Below are 22,390 nucleotides of genomic sequence, written 5' to 3' on the forward strand. Positions count from 1 at the left end.
CGTAAACGTATTAAAGGCGATTCCATGGAGAGTTTTGTTTAGGTTTCTACAGTGACACTGGCAGCAGCGGACGAAGCCGAAAAGCCGGCCGACTTCTGAGTCGGTTTGGAGGCCGAATCTGTGGTGAAGCGGTGGATACCTCACCATCATGTCGTCTACTTCGCAACCACTTCTGAGAGCCGAGGACAAATGGAAATAATACTTCGCTTCCGGGGCTGCTTTTGAGTAGCCCCACAAGCTCCGCCAGCGCTCCTGGCGACCCCTTAGGGCCAGACTCCGGCTTGGGGGGCCGACTATCGCCCGTAGACGGCCGCGCAGTCACCGCTTCGCACGGTGCTAGCGGTGGGAGGTGTCGGATCCCCAGGCCCCCACTTGTACAGTTTCTGGGGCGAGGAAAGGTGTGCATTCCTGGCCTAATTGCTGGGTATGACACATCCTTATTTGATAAAACTCGCACCGATTCTGTATTTGCGGGGGATATTTGTTGGCAACTCGACCAGACTAGAAGCGACGTATACTGGTAATACAACTAGCAACCATCCACAAACACGGTTGAACACTCTGCCGCAAGGCTGCTGTTACTCAAGCGCAACGGAATGTGAAGTTCTTTCCCAGTCTTTCATTTTGAAGCCAGATGACCAATCATTTATTAATATAAATGCGTCAAAAGACAAAATATACAGTAGTTGTAATTTAACAAGGTTTGTCGTCAACAAACCGTGCATTTACTTGTTTATTTAAATCTTGTCCTAATCTACTCTCACTTTCTAAAGTTGAAAAAAATCTCTTAACTTAAAAAAAATATCTGTTTGCTACAGAGAAACTTCACAGTTTCCAGTCTGAAATTCGATGGCTGGGGCCATCAACTGTCTGAAGGTTGAATTTTCTTTATATCGATGATTTCCACTGCTTTTATGCAGGGCTGAGGGTGTGTGGGGTGTGTCTTAGTTTTAAAAAACACACGGGGGGAGGGCCTAACCCCACAAATCGACAGTCCAGGAATAACTGACAATGCTAGGTACTTCTGGGGAAATATCAGTCTCTCGGTTTCCCTTTGCTTCATGAAAAAGCTATTGCACACATTATCAAATACACGCACTGTAATGTCATCGCTTTGTACAAATTATGTTGGCCACGATGAGACATTCCTTGATGTTCTCAAGATTTTCTGTTTATATCGATCGATCATCTTTGCACAGATTTGTAAGTTACGGTTGTTTGTCTATGTACACTTATCTAACTAACTTAAATACTATTAAAAATGTGCATAATAACAAAACACAAGATTGCAACTTATGCTACATGTGTAGATTTACAGAAAAATAAATTATGTGAGGGTATTTGGCATGGAGCTAAAACTTGTTTAGTAATGTTTCCATTGATAGGAATCCAAACAATAATGCTCAACAGAAAATACATTCAATTCAAAGGAAGAGATAATCATATGCCCCCTCCCCCCCAAAAAAAATTGAAGAGCTAAATTGTGCTAACTTGAAGTGCTAAATTGTGTCCTGATCTCAAAACTGCCCTTTATATAAAATGTCCGTTTCAGAAGCCCCTTGTAGAAACCCCCCTTCCAAAAAAACCAAGGCAGTAAGAAACAGTTGTTTTCCAACAATACAGTGTGTTTTGGGGTGGTCTTTCTAGTACATTTAGGTGCTTGGATCTAGGCAACAAGCCGCGGGGATCAGCACTCACTGGGGAAAGAATGGGTCCTGGACGCCGATTTCCTGCCAGGATAATTGTTCGGGATGTGACTAAGGGTACGTGTGTTGCGATGGTAGTTTCGGAAGAAAACTGCAAGCGTTGTGACGCACGGACAAATGCGGGTGGGGACAAACTTTTAATCATCAGTTTGTCTGTGAAGCTTGGGACTTGGAACAAGACTGGATGGCTTGTGGTGAACGTGACTACAGTATGGCTCCAACCGTCACGTGGAAAAACGTGGCACCGCGTCTGGTCTGACGGTGCAGCAAAACTTGATGCCTGACATCACAGATAAGGGCGTGAAAGAGGCCTCAAAAAACACCTCCTCAGATTTCACTGTGTGCCCTCCTCGCACCATCCAACACGCCTATCTCAAAGGCACAGACGCAGCATGCCTCAACATTTATAAAAACTGATGTCAATCAAAACGATGTTTCCCACAAACACTGACCTCAAAACATATTCATAGTGAATGCTGAATAAGATGGATTGGATGTACATGATCTCATTAATTGTGATTTTGGTACATTTTTTCAATTACTGCGGAATATAAAGTCAACAGAACTATCGTGAAATAACACATGAAGACTCTTGTAGAATGAAGCTCTAGGAATACTGGGGATTTTTTTTCAGGTTGAAAATATATTTCAACTATGTCAGTATTTATAAACCAGTGTCTCCAAAACATCAGAAGGGGAACAATCCGTGACTGCAACCTGCCATGATTCATGAAAACACAGTTTTTTTAAACGCTATAAATGGTATGACGTCTCCTCGTCCAGATTGGCTGTCGTGGTCTTCGCCTCGTGAATATCAATCATCTGTTTGGTCCACAATGCCGTCGGCCGTAGCACTGTCTGGTGCCCCGCTCTCATCAGTGAAGAGCTGCTTGAGGTTCTGCAGGGTGAGGGTGCCTGTCTCTCCCTCCATGCTGTCCAAGCTGTCGCTGCGGTTGGGGAAAAATGTGGGCGTGTCTGAATATTACCTTTCTGTGCACGGCTGGAAATCACATGTGCGCCTACGGATTCCGCAAGGCACAGGTGGCAACCGATAACAAAATCCGAAAGTTGGGGGGGGGGAAAGACAAACCTACCTGGTGTGGTTGGCCTGCAAGAAGGCGTGCAGTCTCTCTTCGATGGTGTCCCTGACCAGAAAGCGGTGAACAACCGTCGGCCTGTCGATGAAACAAGACCAGAAATTGCAAGTCAGCAACGAAGATACCCGACATCAATGCTCGTACTGGTCTGTGTTACGATGACGTGAACCAAAATTCTTTACCACAGACAAAAATCAATAAGGGTAGCACGACACGTCCAGGATGTGACGCGTCACTTAAGCAGTAGGACGTACCTGTGAAGAGTCCACAAAATTCTGGTACGGAGTCCCCTTATCTGTGATAAAGAATTCTGGTTCACACTAGAAGATAGTGTTTGTTACGGGTTGTACAACAGTGTTTATATACCCACATATAACACTGCATTTCTGTATCAATTTCTTGCCTGCTTTCCATTTTCCTTGGTTCCATGTCTTTTTTTTTCCCACCAAAAATCTTGGGGAAAAATTATGGCCAATCCCCCCCACCCCCGGTGAGAAGTGGAAGAGGGATAGTTTGTTTTATGGCGATACTGTAACTTAAAAGGTCATGTCTGACAATGGATGACCTCAGTTCTGAACTTGAAAATCTCACTTTGTTTGGCCAATCCGGTGCACCCGGCCCACGGCCTGTAGCTCGCTGGCCGGGTTGAGTATGGGCTCCACCAGAAGCACGTGAGTAGCCTCGATGATGTTGAGTCCTTTGCTGCCGCTGTGAACGGGGAGCAGGAGGGCGGTGACTCCGTCTTCCTGCTTGAAGTCCATCAGGTTTTCCTGCAAGGGAGAGACGGGCGAATGCAACGGCAAATTAGTCTGAGCCCAGAAGTTTAGCTGGGAAGAATAATTAAGGAAAAGATATGAGAAAACAGATTTGCTGTGGAGAGAGCTCGTCTATCACTTCTGCAAGACCGCACATGGGTTTCAAAAGAGAGGTCTGGTATCTAGTCTCATTTCCATGCATTCCCTCTCTTAGGTGCCACAAGACTACTGAATGGTCCATCTTTTCGAAAGCGGGACGAGTGTTAGTGTTTTCTGACAAGCCAGACATTCGTACGCTGCCTCTAAACCTTACAATCTAAGCCTTACTTTAAACTGGCGTTCACCACGGGAACCGATGCTACGGAACTCCACATGATTGTCTTTCAGTGCCTTGGCGATGACCGTCAACACGTCCACCCACTGTACAGGACATATAAAAGGAGCAAATTATAAGTCAAAAATGTGGAGTATCTCGTAACGGGGGCCGGAAGTGTAAAACTCTTCAAGTTGTAATCCTGTAAACTTCGGAAGTAGTCTCGGCAAGGAGTTTCACAGTAGCAAACCAAAGCTGGCAAAAATATGGTTCTCACAGGTGGATGGTGGTGTCTTGGAGCAAATAGTTTGTGACTTGATTTCACGAAGGCCAATCCGTTGCTACTCACCGTCGAGAATACGATGGCTTTCACGTTGGGGTCTTGCTCTTGGAGCTGAAGGAGGGTTCGAACCACCGCTTCTACTTTGGTTGAAAAGCCTCCCTAAAATTGTAGAAAAATTGCATTAAAAATTTAAATTAAAAAAAAATCCCTCCTACTCATTCTCGACATCATTTCTCTTGATTATCCAGCTGTATTCAGCTATACTCGGGGGCTGTAGCACTCAAACTCGCACTTACGTCTTCTGAGTTCCACTTTTGATATTGCATTCACGAAAACATATCCTGACAACAACTCAGGCATCACAGGACCCAGGATTTAACAACTGCTTAAGAATGTTTCCATACAAGCAAACATTTCTCACCTACCCGTGGAACACTCAAAGCAAAAAGGGCCATCATTTTCTGTTGCAACTGACTCTTTGCGGAAGTTATTAAAACTCAGAAGGGCACGCCAGTAACATTTCCCCCCCTACCTTCACAGGAATGGCGCAGTCCTCTGGCTGATCGGTCGGCTGCGTGCTGACATAGGAGATTTCCTGGAGGGAGGCCACCGCCCGACAGATTGCGCAGCGCAGGGTCTTGCGCTGCCCGCCGCGGTGGACCCGCATCATGTCCATACAGCTGTTGCAGAAGGAATGACCACAGGGCAGGACAGTCCACTGTGCGGGCGAGGATTGAAATTGTCAAAATACCGCCACGTCAGTAACCCGCGCCGCAGAACGACCGGTCAATATTCTTTCTGTGATGATCTGTGGTTGAAAGGTCTGTTGTAGGAATGACAGCGTCCTAGTTTCCCTTGATACTGCAACGGCTTTGCAGTAAAAATTCAAATTTTAAGATGTTTTTAAGGATTCTAATGATTATGGTGGTATCCGCCCTGGCCTGAAGTGCACCCCAATTGGCGAAAGAAAGACAGGTGGTTACAAGCGGTTTCTTGCACGCGCTCTGCGTGTACGCAAAGACCATACATGCCGGAGTAAATTACTTACACGTACTCAGCGTGCTCCGCGTCAACGCGCATATATACTTGCACGCCTCATGGCGCACCTATGCGGTGAGTACCAAAAAAAACACCACGCCCTCTTTTGTTCCGCTCGGAGCGGATTAAACTGGGATGGGTAACTTTTGGTTGTGTGACTTCCACAAGAATTTTCCTAAAAGGTGTGCCTAAATTCCAGTGTCTCTTTCTGGGGTGTTTCTGCCTTTACAAGGCCTTCATATCCAGTGTATCTCTTCCTGCTTGTCAATAAACCCCGTCTAAGGTTTTTTTTCACGACGATTTCCCTCACAGAAGCCACAAACATCACATTTCTAAACCAGCATTTCCTCCGCTTTTTCCACTAAGTTTTCAAATTTCCGTAATTCTGACAGCTTTGAATAGGATCTTCTGTGATCTCACCGGACAGCTTTAATGACTTCTTTGAAGTCTCCCACAGTTTCCAAGGTGATTTATTTTCATCACATTGGTGCCTAGAGGAAGCCGTCATTGGTTCCTACCTGTTTTCCAAGCTCTCTCACACATATGGGACAAGGTTCCGGGTTGTTGCCCTCCGGCAGATCCGACTGAGCCTGAGCCAAGCTCTTCAGATAAACCAGCTGGCCCAACTTCCTCTTCAACTCAGACTGTGCCAGGGCCCGATCGCTGAGGAGTTTCAGTCTCTGCTGATCCAACTACATGAGAGTAACAAATTTAAATTTGATGATATTGTCTTTGTTTAAGCCGCGAGTAAAACTCAAGATTTTGGCTGTGTCCAGGAGTCAGCTGCGGCTGATGGTGACACAGAAGCCTAGGGGAAGTGGCTTTGTCCGCTAGCCACTGGCTTCTATAGGTAGGTTTGTTATTGCTGCTTGCTGCCTTATGCCAAGTCACACTGATGTCCAAGAGAACACAAAGTAAGGCTACGGCTCAAGTGCCGCTTTCAATATTGAATCAACTGCAGTCTTCTCACCACCACTGCATCGACTAGGATATGGAGGCATTCTGGATGACTGAGAAGAGGTGTGATTGTGGGCAGGAAAAGAGAAATCAAAAAGACATCCAACAGAAGGGTTGTGACAATGAGAACATTAAAAATCTGTGGCTATTCAAGGTGTTCAGTAGAATAACAGACAAGTTGCTGTGGTTGCGTAAATCATGCACTTTTTTTGAATTTGCAAAACGGAAAAAAGAAGCCAAACTTGAAAGATTAAAGCCTTTGAATATCTGGAATCCTGGAACTCTAGAAAAATCTTGGGAAATTGCATCCCTGCATTACAAGGTGCGCCGTGCTCAGGCCAATAACAGGTCCAACACCTGTAAACTTTTACAGAGGCCAATTCAAGAATGCTCGGGACGGGCATGCAACTGTTGTACTGCTCCAGCGACATCTTCACTTCAGACTGTTTAGTTAGCTGGCATTGCGTACCTGTCCGGGTTCGATGACGTTGGCCTCGGCGGTGATTTCTTCCGGTTCGTGGGCCTCGCGGAGACGCAGACGCGTGGTAGCCATCTTCAGCTCGTCCCAGGCTGCCACGCGCTCACACAGCATTGTCCAGGTCGCCCGCAGGCTCTACAGAGAAAGGTCAACTCACTAAGTTCCTACTTGGTCGAGCCGACGAGTACAATGCTACTTGGTAAGGGCTGAGTAAACATTAGCCACTGGCTTAGACCTGGTCGGGAGCAGAATTTGGAGGTTTCTAACTCTCCACTTTGTCGCCAACTCTGCTTGAATTTTGACCTCCCCTACAATTTGGGAATTTCTTTTTTAGCCCAAGGTGAAGTCATGCTTTGGAAGAGGAACGCCAAATTACACCCAAAGAGGTGCACAGTTTCATTCAGCATGAATACCGAAGGCCTCCACGGCAGCAGCCACGTCAGACACCAAGCCTGAGAGATTGACAAAAACCATGCTTTGGACCCCTCCCCCATCTACGCACCACACTCTCAGCTGGTCTGCTGCTCTGGCCGAAAAGACTGTGAAGACCGAGAGAGGGGAAAGAGAGGGGGGACGATCCGAAACAGTCCGTAACCCCCCCCCCCGGGTCAAAGAGTGGGAGGGTGGATATCGTTCCACTCCGCAGACCCGGGGATCCCGGTTAAAAGCTCCCGCTGTCCTCTGGCCTACCTTGAACTCTTTCTTCTGCACCTCCATCATCTCGATGTGCGCCCCGCCTTCCTCCAGGACCTCCCGGTCTCCCCCGTGTTGCCTCAGGGAAGCTAAGAGGGCTCTCAGGATCCTCTCCGTCTCGCTGGCCGCCCAGGACCCCTGGACTCGGGGTCCGGTTGCCTCCGATTCGTCCTCGTCTGCCTCGGAGAGGACCTCCCTGAGGAAAGATGAAAAGCCATCGAAAACTCGAAAGCATTTCTTTCTAAAAAGGAAAATAACAGTCATTGTACTTCTGAACGTCACATTCAGGAGATGTCGTTTACCTTTGTTTAATGGAGAACAAGCAAGTCTCGTATTCTACGAAAAAGTTATGAACCGTGCAGAAAGTACACCTGCGGAAAGAAAATACAAAGATCTTATGATTGACATTACACCGAGAATTTTCTGGCTTTTGGTTTTCATACAGCAAGGCCTGTCCACATGATGCCATTATCTTCCAAACCTGACCTTTGACACCTCACTGTCACTGACCTCTTCCAAATAGCTATGCCAGACGGTGACTTAACGTTAGGATATACATGGCTTAAACACTCTTGGTATGGTTGCAGGTGCTCCCATATCAGCGTAGAACATGATTTCCTGGGTTACATCAAGTTAAAACAATTCATCACAGACGTGAGCACTACAAAATGTACCTTTTCAATGTTTACTGTTTGTAACATCCAACTTTGTTAACAACATAATTCAAGAATCAGCCTACTCACAAATGGGAGGATTTACAAATTTTAGTAATTTATAAATTGTGAAGGTCTTTCTAATAGTTACTTCAAAATACAACTTAATATTGTATTTTCGAGCAAGATTTGCCTGTTTTTAGGTTTCCCGCCAAAAGGTCGCAAGTGACAATCCGTCGCCTCGTTGACCAGCTCCTGGGTGACGTCCATGTTGAGTTGCTCCATGCCGGCCAGCACACGTTTGTAAGCGTTGTCCAGGTCGTCCAGCTTGTTGACCATGACCATCTGTAAGCCGTGGAGTGTTGAAAAACTGGAGGGGGGCAAGGGGTCGATTTCGGATAACATAATAAGCCAGGTGTCAAAATATATGAGTACGGGATTCCTTAGAGGTTCTCTGAAAAGTACTGAATGCGCAAGATGTTTATTTACATGGGAATTTTTTCCCGAATCTAGCAGTATCCAACAAACTGTTTTCATCGATGCCACATTCATGAACAAAATCAAGTCCAAAATTAAAGTACAGAGGACTTTAAAAAGTTGCACAAACGACGCCTGACGTCTGTACAAGTAAGCAGGAAGCCATGGGCTCAAATCCGAAGCAAGTTTGTGAATTTTTTTCTGTTATCAAAGTTCAAGGAAAAACAACGAGCGCACGATGTTGAACAAATTTAATGGCAAATATTGCGTATTTCGGATTTACATCTCCAAATTAAATTCAGTCGACAACTGCCAGGAACGACATCGAGGCTTCAAATCCATATTAAGTCTGCAAAATCCTTACTGATTGGCCACGCTCATGCTGTCCATGTGCGTAGTGGACATCAGCGTGTCCTTGACCTTGTCGACAAAGTCCTCTTCGACGCCCACGTAGCGCAGCCACTGCAGGCCATCCAGCCACCATGGGGTACGGGGAGACAGCTAACACACATAAAAAAAACAACACAATGTGAATAATAATGTATTCAAAGTTCAAATGGACTGATCCAGTAAGCCCCGCCCACTGGGCACGTTCCACTTAGCCTCCAATGCCATACTACACGTTTCAGCCGTGAGCATCGCGCGCGCGGACGCATGCATGTCAGACTTTTGCGTACACCCGGCCGGACACAAATCATGGCTGTGATTGGTCAGAAAACAAAGGGGTGGGGGCTTACTGGATCGGTCTATTTCACACAAATTGCATTCAAATGTATTACACAGTGAAGACGTGGAACTATGCTTGTTTCAGCCAAAAACAAACAGGGGTGCCTCGGGTAGTCATCACGTGACCCACGCATGCCCCCGGAGCACAGCCAGAGATTGTATCAAAGTGTGGATTTTTTTTGGGGGGGGAGGGGGCAGAAAAACCAGAGAACCCGGAGAACACCCTCAGGGCACAGGAAGGAGCTAATGGACATCTTCTACTCACATGTGGCCTGAACCAGGAACTGAACCCAGGACCACAGTAGTGAGAGGCGGGTGCTTCATATGTTAGCCACGCGTGCCATCTCAAACAGAACAGAGGCTTGTAAATAATCAGAACAGCTCACTTTGAAAAGCTCTGCTATTTTGCTGAGTATTTTGCCAGGTAGCCGACACTCTCCACCTTGTCAGCGAAGATTTGGAGTGGAATAAGTTGGAAGGGTGTCCATTTGCTTATCAAAGATTTTCTTGCCATCCTTTCGACTTTCTTACTTGCTCTATACACCTGTGTCAATGCTCATGCAGTATTCAGCGGGCATTATTTAACCTTAACAGTCCCACATGCTACAAAGTACTACTTAGTAGTAAAATGTAGTACTCAGCCCTGTCGCTTGTAAGAGGACATGACATTATTATTCTCTGAAGCCATAAAATACAATCGAGAAGACAATGTACCATACAGTGCTGTGGCACTATGAATGCATGGTTTCATTGTTCTCTGTACAAGTAATAATGGAAGTAACCTAGCCACAAGTAGTAATTTGTAGCGCTAGGTCCTTCAGGCTCAGAGTGTTACGTAGTATTTTGTAGTACTGAGTACTCTAAGCCAAACAATGCCAGGTACTATTAGGGTTAAAGCAAATTACAGAAATGACCCGGAGAGGGAAGTAGATCAAGATTCACGGGCGTCAGTTGTTTCATTGCCCTGCCTTGGGGAAGACTTTACTCGTTACCTTAGGTTTGAGCTCTGCAATCTTTTCTTGGAGTGGCCGCAGACTGACTATGCTGGACTGGAGAGCTGCCTCGGCCTTGGCGAGATAGGCATCTCTGATCTCCTGCACCTGTTGAAGCAGCAGTTCACTCATCCAGTTCAACTGACATGGAACTTCGTTACGTACAACCTACGTTGACTCCATGAGTGTTAAGACAAACCGATATTGTAACACGGAGAACATGTCGTTCTGCAGGCCGGAAAACGTTGGACCCATCTCTACAATTCAAGATCTTTCCAACCCATCTGTGGGACTCACAGACTGCAAATGGGAGTACAGCATTTGAACTTCATTCATTTGTAAGATGAAGGAGTTTGAATCCCAATACAGTTTAGGGTGAATATCTTTAGAACAATCTACCACGGGCATGGCTTGGTGCTTAATCAGGCAACTTAATAGGAGTATCATCAGTCTCGACAACTGACAAATAGATTTCCGTTTAAGTATTCATACCAGTCGGCTTTTCTATAATTTGACATAAGGCCGGTTCACACTTTAGGTGAATGCAAAGTGAATTCCACTTTGCGGCAAAATTTTGCTCGAGATGAAATGTGTCCAACTTTTACAAAATTGCAACGGAAATATTTGATCGGACGTCACAAAGTCGTGCTCGCTTTCGCTGACACGTACCCAAGGATTTGGGTACATATCAGTAACACATATAGGTCCGTGAGGTACCTGTTGTTCGAGGTCCCCGTCTCGGAGGGTTGGCACCAGACCGTCTGGCTTCAGCTGGATCAGCTGGTTAAGGTTGTGCGTGGCGTGCAAGCGTTGTAGGGAGTCCGTCTTCAGCCGGTCCTTGTGCTCCTCCGCCGAGCGCAGAATCTCGCGGTAGTCCTGGATGGCATCTAGGATCTGGTGAAATAGGGTGAAAGTTGCTCATCTTCTTCTGACTGGTTTTGGTCTCTCTTCGCGCAGCCTTCTTCCCTTAACTTCAAGAAACCGTGAAGGAATTCTGTCCCTCTCTATCAATATCAACACAGGGATTTTGGTACGCCAACCTTAAACAGGAGGTGGGTCTTCTGAGCCAATGTAAAGCAGGAAGTTGTTGATATGTTTCTGGCAAAGAATTTCTGGCAAACTCTTCCACACTTCATACTCTGGGAGAGAGGAGAGATCTGCGTCTCCCTCGAACGAGCGGGGGGGTGGTCTGATCGGGAACAACTCACCTCGCCCTTGATGATGCAGACTGCCGCCAGGCCATTCAGGGCGCACACCAGCTGCCGGTGGGCCTCCTCCGACTCCAGCCTGGCCTTGAGGGTCAGGGAGGCCAGCAGCTCTGCCATGCTCAGGGTGGTGCGCTGCATGCTGATGAACTCGCCACGGACGGCCTGCGGGTGACAGCAGGCCTGCCGGAGCCTCAGTAAAGGGTTCATCAGCTGTGGCAAAGAAAGCAGGAAAACACTGTCGTGGTTAACGCGTCCTAAATGTCAATTTTGGCACAGGCTACTGTTTATTAGCCTCCAATCAGCGGCTGATTTATGTCAAACTGAGCCCAGTTTAGGGCCAAATACATCACAAGTACTTTTTCTTTATTGCTGGTGTTTTCACAAGCACTTACGTGACTAACAATGAGTGAACAAGGACAAAGGAACGTCTCTGTTATAGTTGACAGCTAGCGGCTGAAATTCAGACTAGGGAACCAGTTAATATTTGTAAGGTATTCAAGTAAAACATTGGTCAAGTCTACAGACAAATCCATTGACCTTTCACTGGACACTCCCGATGGCCCCCTTAAATGGCGGAGAGCACTGTGTTGGGCTGTGTGTAGAGAACAGTGGCTCCATACAACAGTTATCACAAAGCTCCCTGCCATTGGCGGGGGCCACTGTGAATGACCAATGGCGGCATTACCACTTGCCACCGGATTCGTCTATGTTAGGCTATTACTCGGCGTACCCGGTGGACCGTGTCGCGAGCCAGGGTGCTTAGGCGCGTCCGGATGTCCACTTTCATCCGGCCGGCCGCCTCCAGGAAGTCCTTGGAGCAGTCCTCCTGCTTGCGCTTGTAGAAGTGGGTCTCGATGGGCGAGAACTGGAGCCAGTGAGTCCGCTCTGTCTGAGCGGGGATGTTGATCTGGGGGATGCACATCAAATTGGTTTTGGTTAAGAGTCACAATCGCACAATTTGCATTCGTGACCAATCCAACAATGTGAGACGGAATCCAATAGCCTCTTTTTGAGTTGAAAAATTCCAACGAAACGTGCACAAGTAAATGCGACCCACTCTGTGAAAATGAGTCTTCAGTTGCCAGAGCCACTTTTTGAGTTTTCATTTGTATTGGAAAGAGCAAATTGAATTTTTTGTTTTGATGTATCACTCAGTTTGGCATCCTGATGAAAGTGGATACTCCATGGTGAAAAGTGCTGTGGGTTCCTGTTGATTTACAGTGTGCAAAATTATTCTAAAGGACTTTTGACTCCAAAGTAGCTCTGGTGACTTAAGACTCATTTTCACAGAGTGGGTCACAAATTCACAAATACCTCAGACAGTCTCCCCATTCAACAGCATGCAACTTGACCGTGTATTAACATTTAAAAATGCCCGATGAGATGAGATAATGCCTACTGGATAAAAATTGGTCTGGCATATGGACACGAGACAGTTTACTCCATCCCTATTGGTCAAGAGTCTGCTTGTGAGGCATTACATAGTAACCAGAACGCGCCACGTGGGCGCCAAGTCCATATATGGAGATTCTCAGCACAAGGAATATACCATACTATGGACAGGGGGTGTTTGGGAAAATGAAAGTAAAATTCTAGAACAAATTAATTGAAAAGCTATCACATATTGACTTCTTTGACTCTGAGTAAAAAAGGTATTTATGAATGGGAATAAATATGCACTTGGCCAGTCTTAAACTATCGTTTAAGACCAGCTTAGGAGAATGAACGCTGACAATGCCCAGCATTAGTCACATCCAGTCTCCTGAGCCAGTCTTAAACGCACGCTTAAGACCAGCCAAGCACGTAATTATTCCCTTATTAATAAGAGCCCTCAACATTTCTAACTGACATGATGCTATTTTCATCAGGACGGTGATCTGAAAGATACATGATGACAAAGGGCTCAGTTTGAAATTTACTGAAAACCAAATGGCCTTAGGACACCATGCAGGGGTGCTCATCGCATTTTGTCAATTTCTGCTTGTCTGATTCTGACATTCCATGCCGAGTAAAGGCCTGAGTTTTGAGAGAATGAATGGCTTCTTCCTGGCAGTCAACTCACAAATGCATTACTTGAAATGTACCTGATGGATGACGTCTTTCTTAGCGCTGCGCCAAAGCACCTCCGCCAAGGCCTTCTCCATTGGCTCCTGGTTGCCATGGAGATAGGGATAGTACAGCATGTTGTCCCACCAGCTTCTCACCCAGTAAGGCTCCACGCCCAGAAAGAGGAACAAACCGTACAGATCTGGGGATTATCAAAAGACAAAATGGTTGTCCAGCTGACAACTTATTCAAGTTGCGTACGTGCTAGTTTTCACGAGCTAACCAACTTGGTTGCTGTAGTTGAGTTCCTGACAAGTCCCTTCACAAGACAATTTACAATTAACAGCGTGAACAGTGACAAAGGAATGTTTCTGTCTCAGTTAACTTGAAAAGCTTGTGACGTGGATCCAGACTGGATGGCCCATGATGGACTTGTGAAGGGCTTGCAGGGAAACGCGATGGACTTGGCTACAACGCTAATCACCTGTTTTCCCACCAAATATGGGATTGCATACTCACTGTCCAAGTCCTTCTGAATGGGGGTACCAGTGACGCACCACCGGTTCACAGCTGTCAGACGCAGGGCCATCTCAGCGACCTACGAGCAAAAGCAGAATCATAAGTACGGGCACAATAAATCTGATTAACTTCCTACTTTTATTCTTGGTTCTGGCACCTTCAGGTATTTTTCCATTACGGTTTGTACTTAATAAATTGCTAGCCTGTCAGGAAACTTGTCCATGCAGCCTTCTTCACTTCCCCTTTAAGTTGTCAACGTTACTTTGGTGACAATGAGTTGTAGCTCGTTACCTTAGCTGTTGGACACTCTACCATCTGGGCTTCGTCAAGACAGACCCTCCACCATTCCACAGCGGGTAAGGGGCTAGGGACGGCCATGTAACGCTTGGCATGCCGCAACCGTCTTCCAGTCTCACCTTATGAAAAAAAAAAAAAAAAAAAATTGGATTTTGAAAATGTCAGAAGTTATAATGATCTGTGTTTGTAGACAGAAGTGGGTGCATGTCACGGACATAAATTTATCTAATTACATTCAGTGTTGGACCTCACTGTCGTTGGACCTTACTGTTTGTGTGCGGCAGATCGACGTAGTTCAGTTCCGTCCGTAGTGTGTTGTAGGTCGTGATGACGATGTCATGCTTGGCTAGCATCCAAGGCTGGAAGAAGCCGTGCTTCTTTACGCCGTTATACACCTTCAGGACAAGTTTAAATGATAAACGGTAAGAAAAACCATGACTGATAACGCTGTGATGAATAAACGATTTACGAGTAACTTTCTGGAGAAAGTTGGTTGGCCGAGATAATGGACGGGCTCCTTACCAGTACGTTGAGGGTCTGGGACTGTATGTGTCTGTTGATCTCGTCGATCCACTGATGGCAGATGGTTGTAGGGGATACGATCAAAGTAGCTCCAGACGGCACTGCAGGCTACACATGAAGAAATCCAATCAAATCAAGATTTTGAGGGTATGAAATATACCACCAGATTGTATGGGCAAGGATTTCTAGAAGTTCCGCAAAAAAAGTTGTTCAAGAAAAGTTCTTGCAGAAATAAGACATCTGCAAACTTCTACCTACTTGTACAACATTTACATTTTATCACAAATTATAGTCACGAGTCTTTAAGGCGTGTTATCACAAGTCAATCACTAGTCATCCACAAGTCGGCAGGTCTCTGAGCTCAAGTCAAGTCACTAGCTACTAGAAAGAACCATGACAAAGGTATCTGTTTCTGTCCTTCGTTACTGTTCATCTACTGTCATTGTGACCAAACCGTTGACATGACAGGTTGGCGGACTTGTCAGCGACTGGATTACAACTCTTGAAGACAAAATGCCCACCTGCTCCATGCAGCACATCGGACAGAGGTAGCCCTTGCTCCCCAAGAACTCCTTGCTGTAGTTCACGCATCGGCTGTGCTGCCAACCCCCGCACTGCCGGCACTGGATGCTGCGCTCTGGGTCCAGCTCTCCCTCCCGCACCCCGCAGATGCACTCGAAGCGGAACTTGGGCGGCTCTCGGCTCGCCGGCCTCAGGTAGGGGTTCGGGGGCGGTCTCCTGGGGGCTGCCTTCTTTTTGGGTTTCTTCAACGGTTTGCTGGCGTCTCCTCCAACTTCTGCAGAGGTGGTTGCTGCTGTACTCTGCTGATCTGATGGAGGCGATGTCTCAGATGGCTGTCCTGGACCGGCACACTCATCCTCCGAAGCTGCATGTACGGACTGGTCTGTGTTCTTTGCCATCGGAGGTTCTACGTTCTCAGGTACACATGGGTTTCCATCTTCGCCTTTCACATGTATCTCTGCACTGTCCAGGTCCAGAGTGAGTCTCGTCTCTGCCGTTTCTAAAATTTTGGACACCAGTGCTCTCTGTTGGGACATCGGATGCTTGCTTCCTGAAGGCATGCCATCTAAAAGCACAGCTGAACTGACAGGCCCTGGTTTGATAAAGTCCTCAGTCTGGAGACGTTTTGCTTCCATTGAGGTAGTTGATAACTGATCGGGACCACCTGTGTCCTCGGTCTTAGTTACAGATGCTGATATTTGTTCTTTTCTTCTGGGCTGAGCCTCGGGGTTAGCGATGCTTAACACAGACGAAGTTCTCTCTGCATGCATCCCTGAGCTGGAATCTACCGTTCTAAGGCTGCAAGTTTCCTGAGAATGCTGTGACATATCAGGCTGTGAAGCAATTACACCCGAGTCGGAAAACGCAGCCTTTCCTTCATCAGACGGATGAAGAGGACCTTCCAACTTAGTCTCTGCCTGCAGCAAGGTTCCTACTGTACTTTGATCCATTGGCCCTGGACCTGTACTGGTGCTTCCGGCTTTGGCTTTTACGGCGCTACCTTCTTGTGCAACCCTACCGGCAACCTCCCGCAATTCCTCTCGAAGAGCTGCATTTGACAAACACTCGGTGTCCGATGTTCCTGCCTCGGATACGCATCGACTGGAGTTCGAAGGCTTGTCATCTACAACTGTGAGAGCACAGGTGGGATGTGGACCCCCCTCTTTGTCGTTGGCCTCACTCGGGGTGGGTGCGGCCTGATACCTCGGGTGGGCGAGGATGCAAGCCAGAACCTCCACCGTCTTGCCCAAGCCCATCTCGTCGGCCAGGATGCCTCCTGGGAAGGGGGGCAGCTGGGTGAAGCGCTGCCTGGTGAATCTGACAGGGCATATAAAACAAGACAGTCGGGTACAGGGGTAATTGGGAGGAGCGGGTGACCGTAGCGGTTCTTTCCTCGCTTTGCACCAATGAGGCCCGGGTTTGAGGCCCGGCTTGGCCCAGGCTTTAAGTGCATTTGGTTTCCAGTCCATACTCGCTCTCGCAGGTTTTCTCCGGATACTCCGGTTTCCTCCTGCCTCTAAAACTGGACCTTCTTCCTAACTCCGTAATGTGATGTTGATTAATAAAGTGTATGAATAAACCTACAGATATTGTCGCAAATAGCCTGAGATGCTGAAAGCACCTTTAAAACAAAACAACAACAACAACAACAACAGGGGTAATTCCAGAAATTAGGGGTCCATTTTATTCGTGTCCCTGTCACTTCTGACATATGATTTTGTAAATTCAGAACACATTTTGTTATTGCAAGAGTGACAAATTAATGCAAATTGCCTGCAAACAAATAGTAATAATTTGAAATAAATTCTGGTGATATTTCGATGTCAGATAGCAAAGGTCAGATGTAACAGGGACACCAAAATGTCACCCTTTTGGACCCCTAATTTCTGGAATTACCCACAGGGCAAATGTCTTGAGGCAAACATCTTCAAGTTCTGGATTTTCTTGAACAGGTGACAATCAGCAGGCAGGCAAAGTGAGACTGTTGGTAGAATTCATGGCAGGTTACTCCCTTATCAAACTCCCTGTACCCTCTGACAAAACAGCTCACAACTCCAACAGACCAGCACAAATTTTAGAGTAATGCATTGTTTGAGTGACATGGTTAATTGTAATAGAGAAGCTAAGTAAACCTCGGCAAAAATTACATAAAATACAGGGTAGAAGTATCTTACAGTTTATCAGCCGCTTTTTCAAGTATGTACACTTTAGTCCCAACCCCCTAGGCTCCTGCACTAGAAAGCATACTGAACCTCACCAAATCCGACAGGTTCATGTACTTGTCTATGTACTTGTTCATGCAGGTTACTGTACCAAACCTGATCAACTCCAACAGAATGAGCCCGTTGGAGTTTGAGTGATATGGTATGGATGGGTCTATGCAGTATAGGATGACTTGCACTGAACAGTACCAAACCTGACAAAATCAAGCATAGTCCAACAATTGGTACAGCAAGCCAGACACTGCACACAATGACTCCTGTGTGTCCCAACTCACACAGAATCCAACACCATCTCCCTGGGCCTTTCATCCCAAGTCTCATCAAATTCAACAAGTTCATCATCATCAAGCTGCCAAAACCTCACCAAACCTGCTGTCGGAGTACGGCAGGTTTTGGGGCAGTTAGGGTATACTGACTAGAAACAAATGTCGGTATAAAAAATGAAAATCTGTCGATTCTTGTTCAGATTACAAAGGAGTAACAAGGTTTTGCAACTCACTGGCCGCTGTGGTAATTGTAAAACAGAGTCTGGTCAGCCAGCTGCAGCTCTGACCACATGCAGTGCAGCCTCCCACTCTCTCTGGTTCCAAGCTCCGCCCCCTCCTTCTCGTCCTTCCTCTCCCTGAACCCTTCCTTCTGCAGCATCCAGCTGACCGCCTGCCGCTGGTACTCCCGCAGCGTGGGCACCAGGCAGGGGTGCTGCAGCTGGATTGTCAGGGCAATGGCGTGGTTGCCTCTTTCCGCGTGGCGGCGGCGCACGGCGTCAAAGAGCTGGTTGAAGTCGTGCCGTTTGGAGGTCGGAACCTGGCGTGGAGCTGTGTAGAACGGAGAATGACTCTCTTTGGCAAGTGTCGCAAAGAAGCTTGGGGCATTTTACGGGGTATCCCATCTCATCGAGCAAAACTCTTCACAGAAAAAAGTTCCAAGTTCTGTGGTTCTCTTGTACTTGAAAAACTGTGCATCTATTTTATTTCTGTAGTTTCCTTATTACATTTGCAACTACTCAAAGTTTCAAAACCCTTCAAAGTCTTTCAAAACCTTGGCTTGGATTTTGAAAGATCAGGGAAGGAAAGCTGCAATGTGCTGTTGAATGTACATGTATAACGCAGAGTGGAGGATTTTGGAGTTTTCGGGAAGTATTCTAGCAAACTTGCCCAGGGAGGAAGACACATACATTTACATGGGAAGAAGCTACAGCCAGTCACAGCTGCAGCCACTAGCCAGTGGCTACCAAAGGCCCATGTGCTATCTCCAGCTGTAGCCATAACTTTCGAATGTGGCCACTGACAAGTAATGGCCTTTGCACATACCTGGTGCCTGGAACCCGTGCAGCCAGTGCATCAGGTTCTGCATGTGATACGCGAAGTCCAGCCGTCTGACCGGCTCTGAGGCAAACTTGGGTACGGCTAACGCCGGCCGCAAGAGGCAGATGGACAGAGACAGCCGACCAGTCTTTGAATCGTAGCCGTGACGGATTAGTTTCACCTGCAACATGAGACAAAAAGGAGTTTTTGTGGCTGTTTTCAACAAACTACGGAGCCGTGATCTGTCTGTGTTTATTGTTTGTTATTTGTTGAGTAGGGCCGAGTCTGCTTGAACAATTTGCTGTTCGAATATTTGACCTTCAATTCATTTGAATATCCGAATATTCAGTCTTACCAACTGGCAGATTGACAGACCATTTACAAAATTGGTTGCAATAATGCACGCAGTTGTACATTACAATCAGTATAATAGCTTCTCACATCTAGGAGTATCTCCAGCCACGATTTAGCAAGATTTAAGAGATGAACAATACTTCTTGCCCTGTTGAAAATTTCTATTCCTTTTAACTTGTTTAATGAATAATTTACTTGTTGAGGTGTTGTATGATTTCTGTTGCTTTCATTTGAATCTGCTTGAAACAAGCCTCCACAGTGCAATTTTTCTCATTTAAAACAAAAGAAAATTCTCCCTTCCTTTTTATGAATCTTGCATTCAAATAGTCAAATTTGGAAAACAATATTCGAATATTCGGCACAGCCCTATTGTTAAGTAAATTAGTGTAGACACATAGCTCGGTAAGTGTCAAGAAATACAAGGAATATTGGAACCTTGGGGCCTTGGTATATTTTCTCCATTTCTGTACGCCAAATTTATAAACGTACTGAGTTTAACAACATCCGGTCTGAGAACTGCTACCTGCAATTTAGGAGAATAATCTTTGAAAGTCTCGGTCTTACACCTAGTATTGTTTGCAGCAATAACTGAGAATAGTTAATACACTTCCACTTGTACACATATCAAAAATGATAATTCGAGATTTCTTATGTACCGTAGCTGTGTCAGTCATCTGTTGGCCTTTTGTTTGATGCCTCGGGAACTCACCTTTGACTTATGATGGTGGCAGACGTGTTCTACACTGTCCAAACATGAGACGGGCGGTTCGTTCAGCACAGCTGCCTTGAGACAGAAGTACACCCTTGACGATAAACCGTTCGGCGCATTCTCCACGTTATCTGGCGCGTAGTCGAACACCAGATAATGCGGCCCGACGGAGCTGATAAACAGCGAACAGCGCCCTCTGGGGATCTGCTTGGGGAGAGCATCAGGCACTAGGTCATCGCATCCCTCACCTTCAGAATTAACGGCAGATATTTCAAGGCTCGTCGTCGGCTCCGATTGCTTGGACAGACGGTGGGGAGCTAGACCGAGCGCGATCTGGCCCAAGCGGCAGGCCAGGTCCCCCTGGGGGCAGTGTTCGTGAATGGTGATACTGTAGTCAGCCCTCTCCCACAGGGTCTGGTACTCTGACGGCGTGATGTGGTGGGGCGGAGCCTGTATCTATAGATGTAAACAAAGCCACTTTTAAATTGAAAAACTGTTTCCCAATTCAGAACACAGATTGCATAGACATCGTTCAGTATTGAACATGCAGTTTGCATGTAAACTGCGAATACCGGCATTGTGATTAAATGGCTTGTCAAATAGCATTTATCATTTCTTACCTCCAGGGGATATCTTTAACTGGTCATGACAGAACTCAGATTTCTTACAAATCCTTTATCCTTTGATGTGACTCATGAAATGCTGTTTAACGTAGCTCAAATGGCCCGATATAACAGAAATGAAACGTGGAAAGTTTGAAAGCACACCTTGGATTTGGCACTGACTGGGTCTCCAATGCTCTCTGAGCTTCTCGGTCCACAAGCAACATCCAAGACTGTCTCTGGGGCATCTGATGGCATTGTGACGGTGCCGCCGTGGCTGGTGGATGCTCCTGGCTGCTTGCCATCGTTCATGTCCCACGACAGCAGCCAACGTTTGGACGGGTTCAACTGGACTGGGGCTTTGCCCTTTCTCTTCGACATTGTGATCTCAAGGTGGGGGGGGGTGGGATCAGTCTCTGGGATGAGAATTGCCAGTCTGACGAATGACAAATCTGCAGAGGATGTAGGGATGTCAACAAGAAACCTTGAGGAAATGAAACTTCTTCCCCTTTTTAGACACAAAATGTCCGACTTTTGAGGAGACCAGGCGGAGGAGAAACGGGCAGAAGACGAATCTTCAACAAACGACGTCACGGACTATCACAATGTAGTCACTTTCATTGATGCTGCCCTGCTATAAACCAATACCTACAAGAGTCCAATTTAAGACCAAATGTTCTTATAAGCATGGACACGATGGAGATCCAACTTACCATGCAAGAGAGTACCCTAAAACTACAAGGCTCACAGTTCTGCAATGCGCCCAAGAATGTTCATACACTGTAGGAGCATATGCAGCAACAAAGCACTAGTTCTATAAAATTCTAGGGGTTAACACAAGAGATGCTTTCTTTCAGTCCCTCTCACAAAAAGAAACTGGACTCAGTGTCTGCACTATTGCTTCAGACAGAGTTCCTGGCTGGACATAAACTAAGTTTCCCCCTACAGTGGTCAATCAGCCGTGTGATACCAAGACCTACAAAGTTAAGGAATAGCGTTTCGTACTTGGACTTCATTGGATATATATCCTTTACATGACTCTTTTGCGACTGTTCTGAAAAACCTCTCAGTAGTTTCTAAGTAAATGCTTTGATATTTTCCCTGCTAAATCTGGCCTTATGAAAGTTGAGGGCACGTCATTGCTCTCTGATGGCTGACATACATGTACACGATGTACCACTCGGCGCTGTTGGCATGCCAGTGGGGAAAAATGAGTGATGTCTGAATAAAACAACTCTTCCAAAAGTCAAAGCAGGGTAAATGCTCAAGCATTTACTTTAGGCTAGATTACTTAGAATTTTTCACTTAAGGTTTGAGCACGCATAGGCATGACAGTCTGAGTGACATGGGACAGGCATGTTGACGTACGTACAGGCATGACAGGTGTCACACAACATTTCAAGGCATGTCCATCATATCAGTGTATGGAACTCTTTCTATTTTTATAGAAAGGCTACGAGGTATTCTGACTATTAAGCATTTTCTGCACAATTTTATCGGTTTCTAGTTCTACAGACCTACCTAACTTAGATTATAAGTTAGTGTTTAGCCATGCCTAGCAGTCATGCCATGGTCATGCTAACCTGAATGATGCGCGCACACAAATGCCAATTCTACGCAGCTCGTCAACCACCGAACGAACAACAACAGAAAAAAATATACTAACGTCAACTACCGGTAGCAAGAGACAAAGGAAGACATTTCACGCATTATATGAAGGTTTTTTTTTCGAGGCGAACTCGCGATTCGCCTCCATCTCCAAGCACAAGAGGCTTGATGCATGCGCGACACAAACGGCGAACTAGCAAGTGAATTTAACGAACGGTACCTGATTCACTAAGTAGACATAACAGAACTTGAGTGGATGGGCACCAGCCTGAAGTAGTTGAAGGTGTCAACGGCTGTTTCATGTAATAC

The 22,390-nt window shown here is 46.3% G+C and overlaps 1 protein-coding gene across 3 annotated transcripts; it reads right to left on the reverse strand.

The window, feature by feature from the left end:
* Positions 1-617: 617 nt before the first annotated feature.
* Positions 618-22,286, reverse strand: shprh (SNF2 histone linker PHD RING helicase). 3 transcript variants are annotated; one of them, XM_087146276.1, is made up of 27 exons: positions 22,140-22,286; positions 20,639-20,925; positions 19,872-20,327; positions 18,815-18,989; positions 18,004-18,319; positions 15,282-16,599; positions 14,761-14,868; positions 14,507-14,633; positions 14,233-14,357; positions 13,942-14,020; positions 13,461-13,624; positions 12,107-12,283; positions 11,377-11,586; positions 10,886-11,062; positions 10,169-10,276; positions 8,815-8,951; positions 8,167-8,343; positions 7,623-7,691; positions 7,318-7,516; positions 6,619-6,762; positions 5,711-5,884; positions 4,687-4,872; positions 4,221-4,313; positions 3,886-3,978; positions 3,395-3,573; positions 2,801-2,881; positions 618-2,653 (listed from the first exon to the last, which is right to left on the reverse strand). In XM_087146276.1, exons 2-27 carry the CDS (start codon positions 20,852-20,854, stop codon positions 2,521-2,523), a joined length of 5,421 nt encoding a protein of 1,806 aa, XP_087002402.1. In that variant the 5' UTR covers positions 20,855-20,925; positions 22,140-22,286; the 3' UTR covers positions 618-2,520. The 3 variants fall into 3 exon arrangements, with proteins under 3 accessions (XP_087002402.1, XP_087002403.1, XP_087002404.1); XM_087146277.1 differs by having other exon boundaries at positions 22,057-22,282; XM_087146278.1 differs by lacking the exons at positions 618-2,653; positions 2,801-2,881 and having other exon boundaries at positions 3,391-3,573.
* Positions 22,287-22,390: the final 104 nt, after the last annotated feature.

The sequence above is a fragment of the Acanthaster planci genome, linkage group LG15, assembly GCF_054643075.1.
Source record: "Acanthaster planci isolate LZ-2023a linkage group LG15, COTS_SCS, whole genome shotgun sequence".
Classification (NCBI taxonomy): domain Eukaryota; kingdom Metazoa; phylum Echinodermata; class Asteroidea; order Valvatida; family Acanthasteridae; genus Acanthaster; species Acanthaster planci.

Coding starts and splice junctions, on each gene's coding strand:
- shprh (XM_087146276.1), bottom strand. CDS start 20,854: ATGTCGAAGAGAAAGGGCAAAGCCCCAGTCCAGTTGAACCCGTCCAAA. Junction 2,882..3,394: donor CACCGGATTGGCCAAACAAA/GTGAGATTTTCA, acceptor TTTCATCGACAG/GCCGACGGTTGTTCACCGCT. Junction 2,654..2,800: donor TTGCAGGCCAACCACACCAG/GTAGGTTTGTCT, acceptor CCCCAACCGCAG/CGACAGCTTGGACAGCATGG.